The 27,293-nt window shown below is 45.9% G+C and overlaps 2 protein-coding genes across 6 annotated transcripts in view; one reads left to right on the plus strand and one right to left on the minus strand.

Moving 5' to 3' along the window:
- On the minus strand, window positions 1–23,336 carry Pus7l (pseudouridine synthase 7 like). 4 transcript variants are annotated; one of them, XM_087557549.1, is made up of 10 exons: window positions 22,427–22,844; window positions 20,647–20,881; window positions 18,843–19,791; window positions 14,829–14,988; window positions 11,811–12,003; window positions 8,727–8,825; window positions 6,450–6,531; window positions 5,759–6,036; window positions 4,355–4,408; window positions 1–959 (listed from the first exon to the last, which is right to left on the minus strand). In XM_087557549.1, the coding sequence occupies exons 3-10, from the start codon at window positions 19,777–19,779 to the stop codon at window positions 633–635; spliced, it is 2,130 nt and encodes a 709-aa protein (XP_087413675.1). In that variant the 5' UTR covers window positions 19,780–19,791; window positions 20,647–20,881; window positions 22,427–22,844; the 3' UTR covers window positions 1–632.
- Window positions 23,031–27,293, plus strand: part of Irak4 (interleukin-1 receptor-associated kinase 4) — a 27,036-nt gene continuing 22,773 nt past the window's right edge. Inside the window, 1 exon segment of one of the 2 annotated variants that reach the window (NM_001106791.2) lies at window positions 23,031–23,189. The gene's annotated coding sequence lies outside the window, so the exon portion shown is untranslated. 2 annotated transcript variants of the gene reach the window in all.

Below are 27,293 nucleotides of genomic sequence, written 5' to 3' on the forward strand. Positions count from 1 at the left end.
TCAGGTCATCAAGACTGTCTTTATTTTAAAAAAGAATCAACACCATGTCCAGTGACATTGAAACAGAATGTGGGTACAAACAGGAGTCTAAAATCTGAGTTTCAGATGACAGAAAACATAACAAAGAGTTAGGGGAACAGGTATAAAAAAATAGTATAAAAATTTTTAATTAAAATCTTCAGTCTTCCTCAAAAATGATCTCATAAACAGATTATGAGAACAGATATCGCCCTTGCACGGTGTTAAACCAGCCACCTCGCGCGCAGTGATGGAGAAAAGCCTCTCTGGTCCGGTCACCAGGGTTTCACTGTCACCTGGCTTTACCTTTAAGCAGTGTGGACCGTGTCCTCTCTCTGCCTCTCTCTTAAGTGTGATGTGCAGCAGCCCCGGGGCTCAGAGCAGTGCTCCAAAGATCTGGAGCTTTCGTGACTGGAGCAAAATTCTCTAAAGCATGACATGTCCTTAAAGACCACGGTCCTGGAGCTTTAAACGTAGACACCGATGCTTACGTTAATACGCCACTCAGGATACTGTGAAAACCGAGGAGCAGCAACCGCGAAGCTCAAGGTCGAGCGAGCCCTAGGAACCACAGCTACCTAATGGCGGGCTCGCAGCTACCTTAGGGTGTGGGTTTAAATGTCGTCCTTCATCATTTCCCTCAGACAAACGGTGGCGTAGCACGAAGCGTCGAGGTCAAAGGATAAGGCCAGCGATGAGGCTGTATCGTCGGCGTGGGGACCTTCCGCTCGAAGCTCGGCGGGGTCGGGATGGACCAGTCGGTGTGATACGTTGTGGGGGTGTTTCACGATGTGCCTGTAGCAGCCGGGTACATTCAGCTTCAGGGCGGGCACCCTGAACCTACAGGCCTGCAGTCCGTCCCTGCCGAGGACCCCTTGGTACCACCGCCCTACTTTGTTCTCCGGGTACTGAACGTTGTATCCAAGCACGGGCAGAACGACCTGGGAGGAAGAGCAGGGAGAAACCACGCCCTGTGGATTATTTGCCTTCGGAAAGATAGGCGACCATATCTCGCCTGGAGGACTGGGGCCCGGCTCTGTAAAAACAGTGTGCGGCTATAAACAGGACAGTTGGCCTGAGACATGTTTGGGATAGTACCTAGGCTAGCTATATTATCTGATAAAGAAGCTGGCTAAGACCAGAGACTCGGGAGAGCCATGGTAATCAGCGTGCGTCAAGTGTTCAATGTGGAATGGCTGTTCCTGGTTGTCACCTTGCTGGAGGCCTACATAAGGACATTGGGAGAAGGAAGATTCACTCTTCTACCGCTGCACATCCGTTGGAACCTCTAGACCAGCTGAAACGACTAGCCTCGTGGGACTGAGCAACTACCAGATCCTTGGACTTCCGGTCCACAGCCGCTCATTGTTGTGTTAGTTGGAATGCAGACTGTACGTCATCACAACAAATTCCCTCAGTATACAGAGAGACACTCCATAAGCTCTGTGACTCTAGAGAACACAGACTAATACATGGGCCAAACCAGAATTCAAAAATAAAGGTTCGTTTACGTATCCAGTGAAGACCAACTCTGAAAGCACTCGACCCTACGAGTGGAGTCTTCGGTGACACGCAGGACAGTCGCTACTGCTAACCCTGCCAGCCTGCGTGACAATCTTAGACTCCTTTTATTGAAAAGTAAACAGGCAACAGCAGTGTTTTTATTTTTGTCAGCTGCATGCCTGTGAGTCAGGCCCAGTAAGGTCTGTAAGGGTTGCTCCTTTGCTGACTGCTGGAGAGTGTGCTTAAATGATAAAAGGTGTTTAGAAAATCGGGTAAAAAGCATCAAATGTATAAAGGAATCTCAAAGAAGCCGGGTGCTGTAGGGTTTAGGTCAGCATACAGAAGGCAGAAGCAGGGTATGTAGGAGTTGGAATCTAGCCTGGGCTACCGCCAGGCTTCTGAAACATGATTCACTTGTAACCCTTATTATCCAAGAAATGTATACATTACCCTAGGCATGTAATGCTATAAAACTGGTACAAAAACCAGAAACTGGTCGATAATCATAAAAGATTTATTTCAGGATGATTCTTTGTTATGCATATAATTCTGTCATTTATTAAAGACACTTATTATTAAATTATTAGAGCAAATTCATGTGCTAATGAGATTATGTGCTGTCTATTTTCATCCGAAGCATTAAATCTTGGCTGAATATTTGGAAATGTAGGACAGAAAGCATCTTCAGTGTTTCCCGGAGTTGACGGACACTTGGATTCTATAATCCCCGCTAAGAGTGGTGCGTCACATAGACACATGGCACAGAATGGCAGAAGCATACTTACGGCCATGTCAGAAACTGCTGAAAATGCTGTCCTCATCCCAGGTCAAAACTCATCTAACAGTTGTTCTTAAAAGTCAACAGCCAAAACGGCAATTTTTAAAATCAAGCATTCTAATACAATATGGCACAAGCATACATTAATTTGATATTTACATGCTGATGGATGATGACAGAAAAAAATATTAAGTCTGTTTTCCAGAAGTAAGCCATTTGTTTTTTTTTTTAAAAAAAAAAAACAGGAAATTTTATATGTGCACTAAAACCTACAACTGCTAATGTGTGATAGTCTGGAATCTGAGCTGAGGTGTTCAGGTGGCGTCATCATCACCACCATCACCCTCATCACCATCACCCTCACCACCCTCATCACCATCATCACCATCATCATCATCACCACCATCACCATCATCACCATCACCCTCACCACCCTCATCACCCTCATCACCACCATCACCATCATCACCATCACCCTCATCACCCTCATCACCATCATCACCCTCATCACCATCATCACCCTCATCACCCTCATCACCATCATCACCCTCACCACCCTCATCACCCTCATCACCATCATCACCATCATCATCATCACCACCATCACCATCATCACCATCACCACCCTCATCACCATCACCCTCACCACCCTCATCACCCTCATCACCACCATCACCATCATCACCATCACCCTCATCACCCTCATCACCATCATCACCCTCATCACCATCATCACCCTCATCACCATCATCACCCTCATCACCATCACCCTCATCACCATCATCACCCTCATCACCATCACCCTCATCACCATCATCACCATCACCCTTATCACCATCATCACCCTCATCACCCTCATCACCATCATCACCCTCATCACCATCATCACCCTCATCACCATCATCACCCTCATCACCATCATCACCATCACCACCCTCATCACCATCATCATCATCACCACCATCACCATCACCCTCATCACCCTCATCACCACCATCATTATCATCACCATCACCCTCATCACCCTCATCACCATCACCACCCTCATCACCATCATCATCATCACCACCACCATCACCATCATCACCCTCACACCCTCATCACCACCATCATCATCATCATCATCACCACCACCACCACAATCACCATCATCATCACCCTCACCATCTGCACGGCTGAGCATGCAGCACTCACGGTGCAAAGTTACATGTGTTGCCATGCAGAGCCTGGCCTGCAGTGAGGCCACATGATGCAACACTGGCAAACGCTTCTACAGATACCTTGGGTGTGTTACGCACTTGGGTTTCAGCTTAGCTTTCTGTCAGTGTGCGCTCAGAAACCTTGTGCTGCTACAGATGTTTACCCGGCTCCCACATTCCGACATAGGGTCACAGCCTACAGACTTAGAAGCTGGGCTATAGATTCAATGAAGGTCACACAGATACCATGTGACACTATTCATGTGATATCCTCTCCCCCCGCCCCCAGGGGTAGAGCGCAGTAAAATGAAATAAAAAGAGTAAATCAGTGACTCTCGTGAGTCAGGATTAATGCAACCCTGAGGTAGGATTGATGGTCTGACAGTGGGAAACCCTGGAGGGAGACATGAACACATAGTCACTGTACGCATGACTATATGTGTTTATCAGAAGCAAGCTGGAGCTGGAGAGATGGCTCAGCGGTTAAGAGCACTGACTGGTCTTCCAGAGGTCCTGAGTTCAAGTCCCAGCAACCACACGGTGGGTGGCTCACAACCATGTGTAATGAGGTCTGATGCCCTCTCCTGGTGTGTCCGAAGACAGCTACAGTGTATTCATATACATTAAAAAAGTAAATAAATCTTTTTTTAAAAAAGAAGCATAAGTTAAATTATTAGGACGTAAATGGTAGCATAACCAATCTCTTATAAGCATAAATTCATTAAAGAAGCATAAATTATTAGGATATAAAGCATTACTTAATCTAAAAGTTACCTAAGAAGGGAGGGTCAGATTTGTCTCTAGCAGACAATGCTTATTTAAAATCTAAGTGACAGTGACTTCTGATCACGTTTACCTGGTGCAGTGCATATGTGTCAGCTGACTCCTCTTCCTCGGTCACCAGGTGAACCTAGTTTTATAAAAAAGAAAAAAAAATACGACGGAAATGAGTGGTTCCCAAATGCTGAGATTACCTCACTGATCCCTGACTCTGGCCCACACACTGAATATACACATGCTCAAACACTGTCTCTTTATAATCGCTTGTCTCCAGAGAAGCCCACGACACAAAAACAGACCAATCCTTTCTGCATCGACCTCACAGTGCAGAAGCGAGCGAGCGAGCGAGCGAGCTGCAACCGTGGCTGCCTCCCGACAGCACTTCCTCTGTCACCCACGAATTATGCCGAACTGAACATCTGCTTCTACAGAGCCAGCCCTGCCTTCAACCACCCCGTCCCCAGGAAACACGGCCATGGTTTACCCAGCCGTTTGCCAGTATTTGTTCCAGAGAACGGTTGTAGGCTTCAGAGACGGGAAGGGAAGGAAGGTGGTATGCGATGTATTACGTTTGAAAAGCTCTGCTCAGAGCGTCACAGAACACACAGTCCTTGGCTGGAGAGATGCTCAGCTGTGAGCAGCCCTTGCCACTCTTGCAGAGACACGGACGGTGCCTGAATAAATCATGGGTTTCAGACATAGGGCCGATAAATTCATGCTGGGTTCTCTTTTAATTAGCCCAAGGTAGATCTCTATTACATCAAATTATTCGTATATAGGGAGCCCAGCATTAATCTAGGTGAAGCTTTCTTTAGGCAAAGCTCAGAGTCGACCTTCCCTCACGTTTTGAAGTGCTGGGCTGTGATGTATCTTTATTAACTGACTACTAGATCTACATTCTGGTTCCTCCTCAGGAGACCCACCTAGACTCCTGGGTCTTTTTAGGCACACTACCTTGGCGGTTCTGAATTTTTCCGAAACTTCCCACCTGGGCATCAGCTCTCATTCCTATAGAATGAGAGTTAAAGAACCAGATATCTGAAATCCTTTTCCCCTAAAACCTAACAATTTTACAATGTGTCATATCCTCATAGCATCATCAAAGAACTTTCTTTCGGGGAAAGCAGAGAGACACATGCTGGCCGAGGAGGCCAGGGACAGAGCGCGCCTAGTTGGGGTGTGTGGGCAAGCCAGCTCTGGACGGTTCATTCTTGTTTTTAAGAGGACAGATCTGTGCATTACACGTACAGGTGTGTGTGTGTGTGTGTGTGTGTGTGTGTGTGTGTGTGTGTGTGTCTGTGTGTGTGTGTGTGTGTGTGTGTTTGGAAGTGTGCTCTTTAATGAAAGCCTTGCCACCTTTCACTCTGTGCCACTGTTTCTACACTTAGCAACCCTTGGCTGTCAGAAAAGTCAAGCCGGAAACCAGCAAACGGAATTGCTGTCTCTGGTGCGGCGAGTCACCTCCGTGGCCGGTACTCACTTTACTGCTTGGAAGATGCTCGTCCGCATCTTCATCCAAGCAGACCAGGTCCCCCTTCACCACCTTGGGTCCGTAGGCTGCCAGTCTGTACGACGCTGCCTCGTTCCAAATCCTGCTACTGTATGCGTGGATGTAGAATATACGCATGGAATGGGGGAAGGAGAACCAGGCCTGGACGCAGCCTTCCTCCGTCACGCCAAAGCGATGCAAGGACTCCAGCAGCGCGCGCTCTCGAACCCGGAACTCGGGCATCAGTGAAAGCGTGCCTTTAGCGTCCTCTGAAACGAAGAACAAATCAGCTCGTAGCCACTTCCACGGCAGAGCTACCCGCAGGATGCCTTTTCGAGCAGCCTAAATGAAAGGCAGTCCTTTGTGGAGACATGGAGTAGTACTGGTTAAGCCCGATGATACTTGAAAAGGCTTGCTTTTCTCTTTCTTTTTTTTTTTTAGATTTTATTTTCCTTGAAAAATAAGAAAGAGCAAACGAACCTCTGGTCAACAGGAGGGGCTGACCGGACCCCTTCCTTTAGGAAAGTGTTAATCTAATTCAGAAGACTGGTAAATAAAAACTACCAATCACCAAAGATCAAATAAGCCAGCAAGCTGCTGGGGTCTGGGAGTTTCGAAAGGAGAGTTATGGACATCCAATAGAACATCAGCGGCATCCGCAGCTGTAAAGAAACCTACATACCAGTTTGGAGGAAGTATTTCTTTGCTTTATTGACAGGATCATCCGCGTCTTCTGGCGTGAGAAATAATTTTATGGCCTTTACCTGGAAAAATTAACCAAGTAAAGATGTTTTATAAAAAATGACCAATTACTTTTTTTTAAAGGAGGCAAATTCTTGGGCATCCTTAAAGGACTGAAAATGTTGCTGCAATTTCCTCCTTCAGCTTCCAACACTGAGCCTGTTCACATGTAGAGATGATCTTCGATACAAACTAGCATACAAAGTAACAACCAAAATACCCTCGCCAAGCACTTCAACAATTACATTCCTGTCATTCTTTTCTCTTTATTGTTTGTTTTATGTATCTGAGTACAGCGCCCATTCCCTTCACTCTTTACTTGGCTGAAATAATATAAAGGCATAATAACATAAACACTCGGACTTGTCCGACGTGGGACAAAAACAGGGAAGGGAGAATGCCAGAGCCTCTGGTTTGGCTTATATCCTCAACGTCCTTGAAATGTTGGGTCTTACAAAACAAGTTATGGCTAGCAAGGCAACTCAGTATATAAAGGTACCTCCCACCAAGCATGATGACCAGAGTTCAGTCCCCAGGACACACATGGCGGAAGGGGAGAACTGACTTTGGCAAGCTGTCCTTCACACTGCCAAAATATGATAGAAAGTGTTAATTATCTGTTTTGTTTAGGCTGGAGAGATGGCTCAGTGGTTAAGAGCACTGGCTGCTCTTCCAGAGGTCCTGAGTTCAATTCCCAGCAACCACATGGTGGCTCACAACCATCTGTAATGAGATTCGATGCCCTCTTCTGGTGGGTCTGAAGACAGCTACAGGGTAGTCATATACACAAAATAAATCTTAAAAAAATACATATTTTATTTTGTCTTTCATTTTTTTTCAGAGCTAAGGACCAAACCCAGGGCCTTGCACTTGCTATGCAAGCACTCCACCACTGAGCTAAATCCCCAACTCCTATTTAACATTTTAATAGTTTATTTTAAACCACACATATATGTGATGTTTCTTTCTTTCTTTTATTTAGAAAAGGTATCTACTTGGTTCCTGTTACTGTATCGCCGTATGTACACCAGGACTTCTACCTAAGACAGCTCACGGTATAAAAGAACTTAGAGAGGTTCATCCATTCCACTTCCCATCCCATCCTCTTCTACAGCACTGATCCGAGCAAATACTCATTAAAAAGCTAAGGCATCTGGTGCCTGTTGACTTTCTGACGACTTGACACATGCCTAGATCGTCTGGGAAGAGGGTGCCTCCATTGAGGAAATGTCCTCATCAGAATGGCCTGTGGCCAAGCTGCAGAGCATCTCCTTGATTTAATGAATGATGTGGGAGGGGTCTGTCTCGCTGTAAGCGGTGCCACTCTTGGGCAGGTGGGCCTGGGTTATATAAAGAGCAACAACAGAGCAAGCCATGGGAGCAAGCCATGGGACCAAGCCAGTAAGCAGCATTCCTCCATGGCCCCTGCTTCAGTTCCTTCTTCCGGAATCCTGCCTTAGTTTCTCCTGGTGATGGATGATGTTTGAAAGCCAAACAAACCCTTTCCTCCCCAAGTTGCTTTTGGTCAGGGTATACGGTTACAAATGTAAGACTAAGGTAACATCCAAGCAAACACTAAGCCTCTGTCACGTGCTGAGGACTGTGTGGGGGTGTGATGGGTAGAAAAGACTGAGCAATCTCAACAAGAGAATCAAAACAAAACACAGCAAGATGAGAAGCCCCAGATCACAAATGCAGTGGCCATTCAAGTTGACTCACAGAACATAAAGATTGGGGAGGTAGTGCTGTAAGCCAAGAAAGAATACATGCGGTGCCAGCTACAGGAACAGGCCTCCAAGCTGGCTCTCATGATGCCCTGGGTACCTATGCCGGGCACAGTATTGCCCACATGTATCAGGTCTGATGTATATGAGCAGAACTCGGCAAAGGTGTGTCACTTTGCCCGACCTTTGGTAGCTGTGAGCTCTTCTACCATGAATCTTTTATTCAGTTATAGATTCAAGCAGTCACTGGTCAAGTCTATCTTCTCGGATAAAAAGCTAAACATGAGGCCATCGTGTGTACTCTGCTTTCCTGTAATGTGAACCCAAGAGCTGCCTCAGATTCTCCCAGGAGACACGGCATGAGGCATAAAGTGTGTGTGAGCACATGTGCGTGCACGTGCGTGCAGTTGTATGCCACGGTTAGGTATGTAGTGAGCGTGTGTAAGAAATACAAGGAACTAGAGTTAGATGATATTTTCTTTAAAAATTCTTACCATTTCATTCTTCAGGAGAGCCAATCCAATTCGGTCTGTTTGGATTTTCTTTCCTTTCCCAAATCTCTGTGGCCCGTAGTAATTCACAAAACCTTTATTCTATGAATACAATAGGATATAATAAATTAGAGCTTCATAAATATAGTATAATCAAGTTCTCTCTCTTCATATTTAATTGAGAAATGCGGCAATCACCAATAATACAGATGGAGACGGGCGGAGTGGTCCGAGAAGTGTTGAACAGTTTCACATCAGAAGGAGAAGGGAGCAAATTTAAATTGGCCATAAACCTTCAGGGGCTGGGTGCAAAGGGGGAAGGGGGAGGGGCTGCTGAGAGTCGAGGCCTGCCTGGGCTATGTGAGACCCTGTCTTGGATAAAGCTCTAAAATGGCTTCCTATTTACCTTACTGAGGAGGTTCTGGCTTACATCACCTGGCGTGCTAAGCCAAGAGAGAGGAGGTACACTGGGATAAACTTCACACTTAACCAAGCCGGATCTCATCCCCTCTCAAGCTCTTTCTTGCTCTGAGATTCTTCTGCTGTTGGGAGAGAGTCGGAATAAGGTACAGATTTCTTTTCCCGCCCGGCGGGCTGGGTTCCTTTACATTGTTCGCTAATGTGTTTCCTTCCGCCTCAGTTTCTTTCTCTGATATTTCCTGGAGAGGGATGAAGATGTCACCTCTGGACACCATGCTTCAAAAATGTCATGTTACTCAGAAGAAATAGGAAGAAGTTGGTCTCTTTGAAACATAAGGGGGCGGGGAGAGGGGAGAAAGATGGAAAGAAAGAAAGAGGGAGAGACAGAGACAGAGAGAGAGACAGACAGACAAGAGAGAGATGATAATGATGATGGTGATGATGGTGATGGTGATGGTGGTGATGGTGGTGGTGATGGTGATGATGATGATGGTGATGATGATGATGGTGGTGGTGGTGGTGATGGTGATGATGATAATGAATGAGCACCATCAAGTTTCTTGAAAAGGAAGAGTTTGCCATACACTTTATGAGAGAAGTAAAACAGTCGCTCAATGGATAATCGTGACTGAGTACCAACTCAAGGCTTGTTAATAAAGGATGTTACGATAATGTTTTTTATCAGTACAGCACAAAGGAGCTGTTTTCGCTTGTAAAAATCAACTGCAGATAAGGTAAGTGTTCTCTCTTAGAGGCAAAAGGGGGGGGGGTGTTCATGGAGGGGAGACCAGGAAAGGGGATAACATTTGAAATGTAAACAAATAAAACAATTAATAAAAAAATGTAAGAAAAGTTGTACACTGGCTGAACAGGTTGGACACATACATTCTACTCAGTCTGTATAAACATATGTAACAACAGTTAAAGAAATAGAGGCCACGAATTTGAGAGAGAGCAAGTTGGGGCTGGTAAAAACAGAAGGGCTGGAGAGAGGAAAGGGAAGCAGGAAACCAATGTAATTATTGTAATTTCAAACAATAGAAAAAGTGAGTGAAAAATAAAACGCACATGGATTATCATTCATACACTGTCTGAAGCCATCATGCCAAGCAAGTGGGCTTCCATTTTGCATGGCTGTGATGGGCGCACTCTGAGATGTAGGTCCCTCGGAGATTTCGTCCCAGGATTGCTTCTCACTGCTGATATATGCCTTTCCTGCCACTGTTACATAGCCTAATGATTCTGCACCTGCCCACCTATTGGGCAGATTTCCTGCAGAATCAATGTGAAGACGTAGTTTCATGTAGTAATGCTGTGTAGACAAACTGATGATTTCGTAATCTCCTGATAATGATTTTATAGAACTCTTAACTTGATACAAGTAATCTCAAGCTCCCTATAGAACAAAAGCTGCAAAGAGAGTTCTGTAAACCTTCATGTGTCATGGGCCAATTGCACTAGGAAAAGAAAGCAGGCTTAGAACAAATTTACAATCTAAGAAAACATCCCTTCTAAGTTAGGGATGAGTCCACTATCTAGCAACTGGGAATGGACAACTGATTGAAGGTACAAGGACAGAAGATAAATTACTAACTAGTTTACCTATACCAGACTTCAAAAGAATAAGGCACAAGGCAAGCGATTTGTCTCTTGACAAAACTGTGCTAACATAAAAAATATTACTTTAAACTTATAATGAACTTATGGAGTTAGTAACAGGCAATGAATGTTTAGTTAGGTCTTAATGGAGGCATGTAAGCAATTCTATAACTCCTTAGGTCTTATCTGCTTATGACATGAACTTACTGTGCCTTAAACTTACTGTGAACTTATAGAATGTAAAAACTCTTAGAAACCCATGTGATCAGTTATCCTGAGAAAGCTAAAAATTAATAGGCCATGAGGCCTTCTTCAGCTTCATCCAGTATGTGTGTGGTCTATGTGTACCTCCCCACTTCTTGTTCTCTCTCTCGATCTCTCTTGATCTCTCTCGCTCTCTCTCCCCTCCCTCCCTCTCTCCTTCCCTCTTGCTCTCTCCCTCTCTCCCTCTCCCCTTCTTCCTTCCTTTTCTCTCTGGCTCATGAAGAGTTGAGGAACTCCCGGCCTCTTGCCTGGCCAGTGAGAGGCAAAAGAACCAGGTAACTCTCTTTTCCCTTGTTGTTCTCAGCAGGAGTTAATTGCAGGAGCCAGCAGCTTTTGGCCCAGATGTCCTATACCACCGTTACTGCCTGCCTCAGTTTACCCTGTCATGCCAAGCTGGCCCTTGATGATAGCCACTAAAGAAAACCCGACATCAGGTTAGAAAGAAAAAGGCCGTGTAAGATGTCTAAGACTTACCAAAGACTTCTGGGGAGAATAATGAAACAAAACACCCACAGGGTGAACCTGTCTACACTACCACACATTCTTGAGGGAAGACACCAGAGAAGACTTGTTTCAGGGACTGGTCCCTTTCTGCTGGGGCTGGGCACACACTGTCTCATTTAATATAGAACACATCAAGAAAACAAAACATACCGGCACCTGGTTATCATTTTAAAAATCATTTATATATGCACACAGGTTGCAAAAAAGAAAAAAGAAAAGAAAAACAAAACAAAACCTCAATCTTTTGTCTCAGAGAGGATATATTTTCCTTAGTACAATTCCAAAATTGAGTTTTCTCACCTTAACATTTTCTATTGCCTCCAAAATTCTCTCTCTCAGGTTTGCAGAGTCATTTGGTTGATTTCTTAGGTTTCTGATGATAATTTCAAAGTGGTTTCCTTTGAGCTGACCAAGTCTGAGAGAATCGTCTACAGGCCGAACATTAAACACATTCATTCTCTTCTTCTTAATTTCTTCTTCGATAGTTTTCAGTCTAGAATCGATAAGTCGTACAATCACTTAAATCTTAATTTGCAAATCACGTATTTAATACAGGCTTTAAAATGAAACCTGCCAGGCAACTCTTATCAAAACGTTAAGTACCAAAGGGGGCTGGAGAGATGGCTCAGCGGTTAAGAGCACTGGCTGCTCTTCCAGGGGTCCTGGGTTCAATTCCCAGTAACCACATGGTGGCTCACAGCCATCTGTAACTCCAGGCTCAGAAGAATTCAACACCCTCTTCTCCCCTCCACAGGCACTGAGCCCCAAGTGCCACAGACATGTGTATGGGTAAAGCACTCATGCACAATAAATAAGTATGCAAAATGTTTGGGGGGAAAGCCTTCTGCCTTCTCCTTCATTCAAGTTGTAGAGCATCCCCAATGGTTCTGACCCTCCTGTCCCAACTTGTCTGTTTACTTCTCAGGGTCTGTCCAATCAATAAACCCACCAGCAGGGGTTGGGGATTTAGCTCAGTGGTAGAGCGCTTGCCTAACAAGCGCAAAGCCCTGGGTTTGGTCCCCAGCTCCGAAAAGAAAGAAGAAAAAAGAATAAATAAATAAATAAATAAATAAATAAACAAACAAACAAACAAACCAACCCACCAGCATCAGAGATTCTGTTTTGAACACTTCCTTGCTCAAACTTTTTTTTTTTTTTTTGGTTCTTTTTTTCGGAGCTGGGGATCGAACCCAGGGCCTTGCGCTTCCTAGGTAAGCGCTCTACCACTGAGCTAAATCCCCAGCCCCTCAAACTTTTAAAAATAACATATTTTAGAATCATATTAAAAAAAGAAAAAAAATAGCTAGATTCAATTTTTCTTTAGGATGGGGTTGTCATACCACAGCCAAAAACTCTGACCCAGAATTGTCCTCTCTAAAAGAACTTCAGGGACAAAAATGGAGAAGAGACTGGGGGAAAGGAGGTCCAGTGACCAGCCCAAATTGGGATCCAGCTCAAGGGGAGGCCCCAAGGCCAGATACCATTACGGATGCTATGGTGTGCTTACAGACAGGAGCCTAGCATAGCTGCGGCCCAACAAGCAGCTAAAAAGGGCCTGATGTAGATACTTTTTACACCCAACCAATGGACAGAAACCAGAGATCCCCGTGGTTGAATTAGGGAAAGGCTGGAAGAAGCTGAGGAGGAGGGCGACCCCATAGGAAGACCAGCCATCTCAACTAACTTGGATCCCGGAGATCTCTCTGACACCCAGTCACCAACCGGGCAGTGTACACCAGCTGATATGAGACCCCTGACACACGTACAGCAGAGGACTGTCTGTTCTGGCCTCAGTGGGAGAAGATGCACCTAAGCCTTGAGAGATTTGAGGCCCCAGGGAAGGGGAAGGTCTGGTGGGGTGGGTTGGAGAGGGTCATCCTCTTGGAGATGGGGGAAGGAGGAATGGGATGGGAACTGCCAGAGGGTAGACCAGGAGGGGAATAATGACTGGGCTGTAAAAGAAGATTAAAGAATTTTTAAAAACCCCGCATATGTGATTTGGTAGAGTCCTTATTGTCCCTCTCAATATATTTCTTGATTTCTAAGTCTGCTGGATGCTATTACTTGAAGAGTCATTGAAATTCCACACCCATGAACCAAATAAAAATAATCTTGCTCTCTCAGTAATATTTACTGCCTTTGGGTGTTGAAACCTAGCCTTTATTTTAACAATATATCTAAATTCCTATTCAGACCCCAGACCAAAATTATATACCACTTCTATCCATATACAGGCCTTAAAAGAATCTCTGTGCTTATAGCTGAGGGGTAAAATATGGAGAGCAAATCCAATCAGGGTGGATTCCGGTGCAGGACTCGGTTTTTTGAAGTTCAGAGGAAGTATCCAAAGCTTGCAGACTCAAGTGCAAGAATATTAATCACAGTATCATTCACAGAGAAAAGCTGGATAGAATCCCTGTGTTTAAAAAACCGACACAGACCTGGTTAAGTCTTTTACAAAAATTATGCTGGAAAGTCTCTCAACATAAATGCTTATATTACTTTATCATAAAAATATAAACCACAGAGGAAGTATGATTTTCATGTCATGTGTACACTCTGAAAAGCGTCTTGTAAACAAGGGATTAGGTGTTCACTGCAATTACTTTTGAGCTGTGCGGGCATTTGTGAGCTGTTCCCTCTCTGATCTAAATCTCGATGAAGAACACAAATTTCTTTTAAAACGGCAAGATTACTGATAAAATTTTATTGCACTGAGACGTGAAATGTGAGTCCAATGCATTCTGCTTAATAAGAATATATCTTAAATGTCAGGGTTTATGATTTTAAAAACCCCACTATAATAAATAAGGAAAAAATATTTATAAACATTTTATGTCTTCAACTGCAGGTTTCTGAATGCCCGTGTATATTTAAACATAGTATCAATATTTATAAACAATGTAGACACTTTACAAACAAATCAACCACTTGTCAGTTTCTATCCTAAAATTTCCTAATTTTTATAAGATTTTTTTATCTTTTATTTATGTGTGCCTGTATGAACGCATGCAGCATGTGAGGGGCCAGGATAGGTCACCGGGTCCCTTGGAGCTGGCCTGAGGCAGGTGTGAGTCTCCCAACATGAGCGCTAGGAACTGAACTTGGATCATCTGGAAGAACAGAAAGTGTCTGTAACCCTGAGCCATCCATCTTGCCAGCCCCAAACTTCATATATGTGCACACTTATATACATGGAAAACAATTATTTTCTTAATGTAGAATGTGCTGTTTAGTGTGTAATCAGTAAAGATAAGGTGGCCCCAATGCTATTTGGAGTGTTAACCCTATACTTTACCAGAAACAATGCCTCATTACCTCTCAGGAGTCACTTTTCTAACTACCATTGATTGATAGGTGATTGCTTTCTTGTCTTTAAGGCCCGCGTAACTAAAATCCGAAGGAATAACGCCAAGTTGGATGGCCAGAAAACCAATTGCTTCGAACATCTCCAGATTTTCCTTTTGTAGGGTGAAAGCTGAAACAAAATAAGTCCAGGTTACAGGGAAGAAGGCATCGCTCATAATTACATCCCTCACAAACTAACAGGTCAGGATAATAAACCTAATTATTAATGGTAAACGTGAGCTTTAAAGAAAATACACAACTAGTTTCAGCTGCCATTTCAAGCATTTGTTGGCTCATTGAAGGTGTGAATTAAAAATTCACATTCTTTGTTGGGCTTGCAGGTCCACCTTCTAGGCTCTACCTCTGGCGCACTGTGTAAAGCATCACCTGTCAATAAAGAGCTGAACAGCCTATAGCAAGGCCGGAGAGAATAGGCGGAACTTCCGGGAAGAGATAGGAATTCTGGGAAGGAGGCAGCTGTGGGAGATCCGCCACCGAAACACAGAGGAAGTTGTTTGGCATTAATTCATAAGTAAATAATCCTCTATCATTATTCGGGAACTGAGGTGGACATAGAAAAGCCCTAACGGTTACAGTCCATTTTCATTTATAGATCCTAAATTCCAACACACAAGACTCCTGATTTGTTGAGTTTCTATTCAATCTTCCGAATACTGTAATAGCAGTTCTGCCTCAGGTTCCAAGGTTGAATGCTGCATAGCAAGCGCTGTACTTAGTTTACAAATCATCACATGAGTGCTTATATTAATAGATTAACCATAAATACAAAGCAAAATGGTGGTCGCAGGGAACTGAAAGGAAGACATGATTATTCGATTGACACTGATGTCAGAAAAGGAAGGTGGTAAGATTCACGGAGGAATGGCGGCAGTTGGTGGTCAGACAATGGAGGGATGGATCAGCCATTAAGGCTAGACTCACAACCAAAACCCTCAGGAATGGATAAAATGACAAATTCTTTTCTTATTTTTGTTTTCTTTTCTTCTTTAAAATTTATTTTTTGTTTTGTTTTGTTTTTTTTTTAACTGGATTTTTTATTTACATTTCAAATGTTCTCCCCTTTCCCCCATCCAACCACCCACCCCTTCCCGACTCCCCATCCTGACATTCCCCTAAACTGGGGGTCCAGCCTTGGCAGGACCAAGGGCCCAACAAGGCCATCCTCTGCTACATATGCATCTGGAGCCATGGGTCTGTCCATGTGCACTCTTTGGCTGGTGGTTTAGTCCCTGGGAGCTCTGGTTGGTTGGCATTGTTGTTCTTATGGGGTTGCAAACCCCTTCAGCTCTTTCAATCCTTTCTCTAACTCCTCTAATGGGGAACCCATTCTCAGTTCAATGGTTGGCTGCGAGCATTCGCCTCTGTATTTGTCAGAGTCTGGCAGAGCCTCTCAGGAGACAGCTATATCAGGCTCAGCAAATTTTATATAATACACATTTTACCGGATTTTCGTAAACATTTAAAGCAGTGCCTCTCAACCTTCCTAATGCTGTGAACCATGAACACGGTTCCTCGTGTTGTGGTGAGCCCTATACCATAAGATTATTTTCATTGCTACTTATAACTGCGATTTTGCTGTAGTTGTGAGTCTACAAGTGCGTATAATGTAAATATTTTTGGAGACAGGAGTGGTCCTAAGCTACAGGTTGAGAATCGCTGAGTTAAAGGATGGTAAATTTATTGCATAAATACATAGATATGTGCATGAATACATGAAGGGGGAGATATTTTTATATGTGATATTTTGCTTCTTTTAAAAGGTTGCCTAAGCAAAAATTTTTCTTTTTGCTTTTGGACACCAATATTATCATAGTGGCCTCTTGGTGAACTATTTTAACTTCATAAAACTAACTAATACATTAGAAAGACTCTCAGATCTGGCCTCATTATCCCAAATCACTGATACTATTTCAGGTAGTATAAAAGGCTAGAAGCTCTAAGAGAGGGACGTAAGGATCTCCCTGGAAAGGGGAAATAGAACAGATTGGGGGGGAGGGGAGCTGGGGACCTGTGGGGGTGGGAACAGTAGGGATCAGGTGTGTGTTGGGGAGGGGGGCATACTGGGACAAATGACTGGAATTAGGGAGGGACTTTGGGGGCAAGGTGGAAACACAGGACAATGGAAAGCCCGTGGAATCTATGAGGGTGACCCCAGCAAAGACTCCTAGTCATGGGAGACACAGAGCCTGAGCCTGCTATCTTCTGTAACTATGCAAGGCCTCAAATGGAGGGACTTGAACACCAACCCAGCCACGAAACCTTTGACCTACAGTTTGGCCTGCCTGCAGAGTGTGCTGCAAGCAGAATCATCATCCAAGTGACCACAATGACTTCATCCCGCAACTGATGGGAGCAGATGCAGAGTCCACAGCCAGACGCTAGGGGGAGCTCGGGAGCCGAGTGGAGGAGGGGGAGGAAGGATTGGAGGAACCAGAGGGGTCAGGGACACTGATTGGGACTCACAGGGGCTCGCAGAGATCCGGGGAGACTGTGGGGGTCTGACCTAGATCCACTGCATATGTGCTATGAAAGAGTAGCTTGGTGTTCTTGTAGGAATCCTAACAGTGGGAGCAGGGCCTGTCCCTGACCCTTTTTCCTACCGGTCGACCCTTTTCTCTCCCACTTTGTCCAGCCTTGATGCTCCTGGTCTTATTGTAGCTTATTAGGCCTGTTTGGTAGATGTCCCAGGGAGGCCTGCTCTTTTCTGAGGGAGGTGGGGGTGGATCTGGGAAAGAAAGGAGGTAAGGGGAAGAGACTAGGGGGAGAGGAAGGAGGGGAAACCAGTAATATGACAGATAAATAAATAAACAAACAAACAAGAAAACCTTAGAGCTACTTAAATCATGTAATCCCTTCCTATAAGCCAGCAAATCACCTTAAATCAGTAATTCCCTTCCTATACGTAAACCTAGTTTTACTTTTCCTTCAAAACAGATTAACTCGTTTGTAGATTTTTTTTCCCACGCCCGCATTTGCAAATGCTAAGATTTGAGCATACGAAAGACTTCCCAAGCCCAAAGCATTTCATAATGCCTGCGGCCCCAGCACTTTAGGGACTGGGGTTTGAGATCAGCCTCAGCTAAGTGAGGTCATGTCTCAAGAGAAGCAAAAGCTAGGGGTGCAGCCCAGCATTAGAAGACTTGCCTTGCAGGCACAAGGTCTTTGATCCTGCCCTGACATCTCACCTACGTCTACTGCTGCCGTGTAAAATCAAACCCGTATCACTCCAAATTCAAAGGTCTAGCTCACACCTGAATCCTGTGAGGTGGTCCTTTCCCTGTGCCACACGTATGATGGATGATCACCGGAAACACTTTCTATCCTTCAAGTAAGGCAGACAGACCAATAACCCTGGACTTGTCCTCTGACATTTCATCGGATCCACTCAGCCTCGGAAGACTTCAGAGCCCCTAAGGCAGGAATTCTCAAAAATACATTCCCCGTGCCAAGTTGGCAGGAAATGATTCCTGGGGAACTGAGGCGATTCCACTCTAACCCTTCTGGATCTGAAACTGAAACAGGACTCAGAAAACAGGTTACAATGTTTTCTGTGGTTTCAATGCTTGTGGAAGGGTGAGTTCCCCTTCCTGATGAGCCAAGGCTCTCTCTTGCACTGAGGAGTATCTCTTCCCTTCCCAAGCATGACAATAGATCATCTCACCTCCAAACACTTAACTGTGGTTGGCATTATTCTGAAAACAGAAAAAAATCATTACTCTCAAAATTGAGCAAGCACAAAACAATTCCTTCTACTTCGCACATCTGTGACTGTTCGGTATGAAAGTCTTTTTATGCACACTTAACTAGTTCATTTTCACACTGAGCATCCTATTCGAAACTTCGTCTTTCCCCAAACACTCAGTCCATATGGTCTTTACAATAGCTCTATGACCAGATCCGGTTATTCAAATTATCCACCTTTCACAAACTTTACACAAGGAAGATGATGAGTAATTACATTACCTGTATACACTGCTCTTCTTCTCTTGCCTTCCGGGTGAGCTCTCTTTCCGTGTGCTTTTTCCCGGAATCTCACGGTTATGGCTGTGTTTGGGTTCCCAGCACTGTGGCTCTGCCCAGGAAAAGACTTGGTTTCCACCAGGTTTCCGAACTTCTTGTTGAGAAAATGGTGCACGGCCTTCCTGTGATCTTTGTTTGGATCCGGTTGAAAGGTAAACTTGGAGTTTTCTTTCTTTGCGTCCAAATATCTGAAAAAGCCAAGTGCTTCCTCTTCAGACACCAAGTGGCTGAGTTCCTTATACTCAAGACTCGGTTTTACAACCACTTCGCTGTTGTTTCCTACGGTTATCAAGAAGGGAAATGTCTGCCTCACAGCACTGTGCAGGGCAGCCCTTTGGCGTTTGTCAAGGATCCTGCCTAGGGACAATTCAGGAGACGGTTCGGTTAGTTCAGTGCTTGAATTCCACATCTCTTTGACGTCACGGGCAAAGTGATCCAGCGATGTGTGAGTGCTTTCATCTAAAAGTGAACTTAATAAACCAACGCTTTCTACTTCACATTTAGAAGTCGCACAGCGGACGCTGTTTTCTTTTTCTGAGTCACGATCCGAGCCCGCAGGCTGGACCCGGTCACCCTCCGAGCGCCCGGCGGGTGAGTGCCCGGGCGACTTAGCAGCTTCCTTGTTATTTTCACAGTCTAAGTCTACAGTCTGAGTATTTAGCTTTGGCTTCTTGACTTGGCAATTACTCGGTTCAGGCTGTGTTTTACTAAATTCACGAAGGGGTTCGTCGGTGGCCTTGCTGACTAACCGTCCCTGTTCGTCAATCTCAGTAACGATGAAGTCACCGGGTGAGGTTTTTATACTGCCCTGAAATCCGACGTGGTCGTTGATGAAACACAAGGAGCCAGACCTGATTCCATCATCCGCGTCCTCTTCCATTATTAACGGTGCCTGTAAGAGAGACAGAACGCTCAGCTGGCAGAAGTGCCTACAGATAAAGCAGGATCGAAGGGGTCCCCAAGATCCACTCAGTCGTCTCCCTCTCAGGTCTGGGTTGCCTAAAAATCACTAATGACTTCCTTCAGAGATCTATGTGGGTGCTCTGCCTGCCTATAGCAAGCAATGGTCTAGGCGGCCATTTGCATCTTGATTTCCCATTCATTCCAAGATCCTATTATCCAGAATTAAAATGGGTCAATTTGGGGTTGGAGAAATGTTGCTTTGGCAGAGGACACTAGTTCAGTCCCCCAGCACCCACAGGGCAGCTCATAACCATCCCTAACCCCAGTTCCTGGTCATCTTGGGCCACTTTCTCACCTCTACCACCCGGCGACACCCAGGCACACCCGCAGTGTGCATGCACGCATAGACACAAAACGCATATGGTAAAATAAATGATCCTATTTAAAATGTGTAAATCTGCAGGGCTGTGGTGGTGGCGCTGATCTAAAGTCCCAGCCCTTGGGAGGCAGAAGGAGGTGGATCTTTGTGAGTTCAAGGCCGGCCTGGTCTACAGAGCAAGTTCCAAGACAGCCAAGGGCTACAGGAGAAATCCAGTCTCAAAAACCTGTTTTGAAAACAAACAAACAAAATGTTTAAATTTGCCAGGTGGTGTTAGACACACCTTTAATCCCAGCACTCAGGAGGCAGAGGCAGGAGGATCTATGAGAGTTCAAGGGGAGCCTGGTCTACGGGATCAAGGTCTAGGACAGCCAGAAGTCAGGGCTATACAGAGAAACCCTGTCCTGGAGGTGGGGATTAAAAAAAAAAAAAAAAAAACACAAAATGGGTCAATTTCAAGTTTACCTGAAAAGTAGTATCGTTAGGCCCACGAAGAAGAGAGAAGAAAATAGGACTGTTTTTACAATGATTGTCATCCCGGAGCTGACTTCAGAGACTGTAGTAGTGCTTTGATACATTGGTAGTTAGATCACAGAGAATAATAAGAAAGGAAAGTCTACAGTAAATAGGTACGTGAACTTCTCCGTACACTTCAAGGTAGGATAAGACAGCCCTGGTCCTTCATCTTTTTTCTAAATTCCTACAGGAAAGATATAAAATTCTCGAGCTGATGAGAAGGAATTTCTTCACTGGCGTCAGAGAAAAGAAAGCCTCATGGAGTTTTCTTGGAGCAGTGACCCTGGGGCAATTCTATAGCGAACCAACCCCACAGTCCTCACACGGCCAACTATCTCCACGACACACGGAGCCCTGGGAGAGCGGATCCCCTGGGAGAGCACCTTCCCTACCCAACTCTTGTATTTCCCAGACTTTACAAGTAATTGATCATCTTCTCGATCTAAACGGTTTAGCATACGCCTGCCCTTCGAGGTCCTTTCCACTCGCCCACGTACAAGCACAGCAAACTCTGTAACTGGTTTTACATTTATTTTCCTTAATTTTTTTCATCCCCTGTATCTATCCCCTCCATCCCCATGCCCCCTTGAAAACTCTGTGCTTCTCTCCTGTCAACCTCTCAAGGGAAGGATGCTGTTTCCTTTCAACCCCTGGATCTTAGGTCAGAAGCATTGCCTGTTTGTCTGCCACCGACCTCTCCTGCTGGCTCCTCCCCTTCCACTTCCTTTGCAGATCTTGCCCTGGTCTTCATCTTCTCCCCTCATCCTCCCTCACAACTCTTCCTTCACTGAGACTCCTGGTTTCCTGTCTTGAGCAGAGGTCATCCATGTGGGTCCAACTCCACCCACATTCCCTCCGCCTCGTCTGCACCCTGGCTGTTTGCTCTCCGTGTTAGCCATCTACCGCCATGCTCATCTCTACTTTTTCATCATTAAAAACCTCACCATCTACGGGAATTTTTGATCACACCTATGCTGCCACCGTCCCTTTATCAGTTCCAGCTCCCAAGTTCTTAGGCATCATGGCTTCAAACCATTTCTGTCCAGAAAAATACTGTATTTAGATGGTGAGCTGTAGCACAGCGTCTAAAACCTGTCCAAGCTGTCTACCTGAGATTTTGTACGTGTCGACTCTGCAGTCTGATGTACAGAGTCCCATTACCCTCTAAACCACGGGGACATCAGCTCTCCTCGGTACCTTTGTGCTAACCTCCTGCTCAATCTTTTACAATCCACATCCTCAGGGGTTCTCACCAACCAATAACCTAATCTATAGGATTCATCTATAAGATATAAGAACCTGTTTTCTTTCACACACACACACACACACACACACACACACACACACACACACACGGGGGAAAAGGTGATTTAATTTTCTGTATAGCATGTCTAGCTAACGCGTTCACTGTTTACTGTCCGTCAGTTCCACTCGAACAGGAAATCTGCCTTACGCAATACTGACTAACCCACAATCAGAACAGCACCAAGTGCATAGTAAGTAGTAGTGATGAAAAAGAAGGAAGCGTTAACTTTTTGTCTACGATATTCAGGAATGGTATTAATCAACTGCTACTTGTCTTTGGGAATAATTCAAGGGACAGAAGAGGGGCAGAAATACCACGTGCAAGAACAATCAAAATGGGCACTATGTGTGTGTGGAGGTGGGGGTGGGGAGCCCCGACACAGAGCAGTGGGGATAGGGAGAATACAGCTGAAGTAATGCTGACCAGGAAAGGTAGAGAACACCCTGTCAAAGACTGGCATCTGTCCCGTGGAGGTGTTTCTAATGGCAGCTCTGACCAAGTCCACAGGGGTCTTCGGAACCCTAGGGATTGTAGGAAAACAAAGTCCACAGGAAGACTTTCCGGGCTAGACGTGGAGACAGTGCAGCTCAAATGCCTGGCAGCCAAGCAGCTCGTAAAGAGGCAGACGGCAAAGGCGGGCACGTGGGATGAGGGTGGCAGGAGCTCCTCCTCCGCTCCGCAGGGCGAGCGGAGGATGCGGAGGGACCCCCCACTCCCACCCCACCCCGCTTCCTCGGCTACCACCACCACGCCTTCCTCCCTGGTCCACCAGTCTTGGACCCACGGGTAACCCGACATCCCACAAGACTCAGCCAGCTCTACCTCGCTTCCGAGAGAAAGTGGCCTCCCTGCGACACAGTGCGCATGCCCAGAAGCCTTTCTGCTGCCTAGCCTCTTACAGGGGCGTTTAAAGGGACAGGCTCCGGTTGGTGTAGCTCCTCCCTGGGTGGAGCTCGGGAGGAAGGGCGTGGCCTTCCGGGTTGGCTCCGCCCCTACATTCTCACCCCCTAGCTGACCTGCCTTCCTTGTCCCACAGAAGGATTTGGTACCCGGTGGCCCGCATCATCCGGATCGCAGGCAATCTGAAGTCCCCTCGTGGCCCTGTGTCCTCCACTCCCGAGTCCTCGCGGGACCGTGGCGGGGCGCCGATCGCCTTGTGCAGGAAGCGAGGAACGTCAGAGAGGAAGTAGGTTGTGTGAGGAAGGCTGATCTCAAGCCACGATCTCTCCGCTGTCCTCTGTCCCGGGCCGGGTTGGCGATCGGTCGCTTTGCCCCAGAACCAGGAAATGGGCGCACTCCCGGCAGAGGAAGCTTGGGGAGCCCCACAGCCTCTGCGCGCTGGTCTGCTGCCCGGGTGTCTCGCTTGCTCGCAGTGGGGAGCATAGGAAGCTGACAGTCCATCAACAGGTAGAGGGAGAGGTAAGCGCAGGACAGATTGGAAGCAAGAGGGGACAGAAAAAGCAAAGCCCAAGAGAGCAAGAAAGCACCATTAGCTTTCGGAATGGACACAGTGGCCCCTAAGCAGGAGATTTAAAAAAAAAAATCTGTTTTCCGTTCCTGGGAGTAATCCTTCAAGATATAGGATATGTCAGAGAACTCAGGTTTCCTTTACTCTCCTATTTTCATGCTATTTTGCTTCCTACATGTTCCAGACTGACCGAAGGCCAAACTTGGGCCTTCCAGTCTTGTCTTAGTCTTGTTTCCGGTTCAAACAGAAGAAAATAAATAAATAAACAAACAAACAAACTAGGAGACATCTTCGCACTCTATACCAGCATAGACTTCTATTGATTGCACTGCAGAATACATCCAGCTCCGGGACACTAGAACCTCTACACACATCCATCTATATTTTTGGAGTCGTCTTCTAGCTGTATCTTCCTGCTTCTTTGTCTTTACTCCCACATCCTATGGTCCAGGCAGCCCCTCTTAAGGTATGACTGTAGAGCTGTCTTCATTGCTCTCTGAACGCTCACTGTGAGAAGAAAGTCAAGTCTGAAGCTTTAAGACCCTGGGACTCCAATCCCTCGTCTCTAACCTCACCTGCTTCTTGCTGTTAGGTCTCAAACCCAGGACAAACAGCTGAGATGCCTATCAGTATATCAAAGCAGATGCTGGCTACCAGGTTCTCCTAGCACCCCCTAGCCTCTGCTTGCTACAGGGTCCTCCTGGGTGACACCTCTGCCTTCTATCCTGAACTTCCCAGCTTCCCTCCCTCAGCTCCTCTGGTCCCCTATACAACAGCCAATTTGGCTATGACAGTCCTTTGGTCAGTCTCACCTGGGGCCACCACTCTCTCTCCCCTTCCCTCTCTTCTCCCTCCCCCTACCCCTCACATGGTGAGGCTCAGTCTGTGAATGTCTACTCTGGACTCTTCCAGATAGCTCTGTCTTTGCATGTGGCTATGCTCTCCTGCATACCTATAATAAACCTCCTCATCCCCTTAAGGAGCAACCATGCCCCGCCCCCTTATTCCTTTTCTCCAATCAGAAGCACTTCCAAGTTCTGTGCCTTCTACTCATTTTTCCCCGGAAACTTTCCCAGCAGGCACCTCACCTGTGGCTTTCATTAAGATCTCACGAGGCCCAGAATGACGACCCCTTTTAACCCCTTTCTCCCTCCACCTGACACTGCCTTATTTACCTTTCTATGACGGCGATAAACCACTAAGACCGCCGCCACCTTGAGCTTAGGGGCCTAGAAGGATCTTGAGCACAGTGGGAGAAGGTGAATGGAACCCCATAAGCTGACAAAATGGTTGGGGTGGAACAGCAGCTGAGCTCACATATTGAATGACAAGCAGGAAGCGGAGAGAGCACACTGGAAATGGCTCACACCTTGAAACCTTGAGCTCACCTCCAGTACCTTCCTCATCCTCCCTAACAGGCATGGTGGTTTGAATACGCTTGGCCCAGGGAGTGGCACTATTAGGAGATGTGGCCTTATTGGAATAGATGTGGCCCCGTTGGTGTGTCACTTTGGGTATATGGGCTTTAAGACCCTTCTCCTAGACACAAGGGAGGCAGTCTTCTCCTGTTTGCCTTTGGAATAAGATGTAGAACTCAGCTCCCCCTGTACCATGCCTGCCTGGATGCTGCCATGTTCCTGTCTTGATGATAATGGACTGAGCCTCTGAACCTGTAAACCAGCCCCAATTAAATGAACTGCATTGGTCATGGCATCTGTTCACAACAATGGAACCCTAACTAAGACAAGTCACCAACTGGGACCCAAGTACTCAAATGAGGGACACCTATGGAGTCCATCCCATTCAAATCACCCCAGGCACTGTACAACAGACGGCTAAGTGTGTTCTTAGCTTGCTACCTTCTAATCCTTCACTAGAATAAAACTTCCCTGTGTCCTGGCCTCCTTTTTTCTCTCTGTTCTCCTTAACGTCCTATTTTCAGGCACCTGGATTAATATCTGTCACAAACAGGACTCGTTTTGGTGAACGGATGACAGTATACACGTTAGTGGCCACCGAAGTAAGCAGCGTTTAGGAGTCATGGATGTCCCCTCGGCATCCGGAAGGTCTTTCGGTGGAAGTATCAAGAACAAACGGAGTTGTCGTAGGATGAGAGTCATAGGGAGAGCTTATGTGGAACATTTTTGTTTGGGTATAGGGGGAAGTTCATTTAAACATTTAAGATTGGGTGAAAGCATAAGGAAGAAGGAAACAAGGAGAGGAGCCAGAGTGGGAAGGAGTCAAACATTCAGAAGCTTGCTGGGCTTTGTTTGTTTGGTTGGTTTGGTTTTATTTTATTGTTGTTTTGTTTTTTTTTTCTTTATTTTTGTTGTTGTTTTGTTTTTCTTGTTTTTTGGTCTGGTCCCTGTGTCTTTGGGCCCCATCTCAGTCGGGTTTGGGTTTGTTTGTGCACAAAGGCCAACCCTCTAGCAGTCAGAGCTAGTCTCCTTCAGTTCCTGGGCACTGCAGCAGCCTAGGAACTGGGGCTGGTCCTGACGGATGCTAAGCTGCTTTGACGTGCAAGTTCTTCTGAGCTCTGAAGGGACAGAGAGGTTCACGGACGCAGAGCAGGCTCCAGTCTAGCTGCTTTAGTTCTGAGTCCCGGAAACACTCAGAGCGGTAAGAGAGGGGCGAGCAGGATGGCCCATTGGTCTCCCCCAGAGGTCATAGGTCATCCAAGCTGATTGGTCTCCCCAAAGGTCAGTGATGGCCATTGGTCTTCCCCAGAGGTCATCCAAGCTGCTCTCCGGGGTCTAAGGGAACTGACTTCGACCGCCTCAAGGTGACAAAATGAGCAATGTAGGAGTGCCTCAGAGGATCTATCCCAGGAGCCACAATAAAACATAGCGAATAGGAAAGATCCAAAACGTTAAGTCGGGAGGTAATAACTGTACAACCTTGTGGGGAACATTAAGAGGCAAAGTTAATGAGGGATTATTTTTAGATGGAGATTAAAATGAGTTGCGTTTATTAGTAAGGTTAAACGAGGAGTTGTTCTGCGTGGTGGAGAGTAGCATCACGGCAGAGTGCACGCGGCGGAGCCAATCTGCTTACCTCGCGGTGTGGGGAGCGGCAGAGTAAAGAAGGAGGGAAGAAGAGATAAGACGGGTACAGGGTCCACGTCCTTCGAGGCACACCCCTAATGAGCCTGTTCATCTAGTTAGGCCTCGCCTCCTAACGTTACCACCAGTTCCTGCATCCCATTAAGTTAGGACTCCATCCATGGGTGGACACACTGATAGATAGCAGGAGGGTCTTCATGACCCAAACATACCATCCTCCCAACGATAGTGACAAACCCTCTCAAACAAGACCTTTAGGGAGATATTCCAATCCAAACCATACCGTACAACACCAGTATCTGTAATGGATAAGTCACATTTTGAACAGAATGAGTTTGGTCCCTAACTTGTGAAGCATAAAGTCTAATGGCAGAGACATGTGGTAGGCAAGCAACTAATTATTTGATTATAAATGCATTGTGCAGTGAGGGGTGATTATTAGGTGTGATGGAGAGTGACAGCCAGAGAGACACGAGTCCTACATAGAAGCCTATACGCAGACAAACGTTCCCTCTTATGGTCTCGTAGCTTCTATACGCTGCACCATTTGGATCTATGATGTATCCAAGATTATAGAAAACGAATAGAAAGGAATCATTGAGAGAATAGCTCGAGTCTATTCCTCTTGGTTAATTGGAAGGAAAAGATCGTTGTCCGCTGAGAATAAGGGACAGAGAAAGCGGGGAGAGCGCTAGAAGAGGGAAATGGTCACCAAAGACAAGGAGAGAAAAGTCAAAGGTTGAGAGTCCTGGAGGCCGGG

This window comes from Rattus norvegicus, chromosome 7 (assembly GCF_021556685.1).
Source record: "Rattus norvegicus strain SHRSP/BbbUtx chromosome 7, alternate assembly SHRSP_T2T, whole genome shotgun sequence".
NCBI lineage: Eukaryota > Metazoa > Chordata > Mammalia > Rodentia > Muridae > Rattus > Rattus norvegicus.

Bases quoted from the DNA above. Each gene is read 5' to 3' on its own strand.
- Pus7l (XM_087557546.1), bottom strand. From the start codon at position 22,801: ATGTCGGGTTACCCGTGGGTCCAAGACTGGTGGACCAGGGAGGAAGGC. The intron at 8,826-11,810 runs GTGAGAAAACTC...TTGTATTCATAG, and splicing joins AGGCAATAGAAAATGTTAAG to AATAAAGGTTTTGTGAATTA. The intron at 6,532-8,726 runs GTAAGAATTTTT...TAATTTTTCCAG, and splicing joins CTCTCCTGAAGAATGAAATG to GTAAAGGCCATAAAATTATT.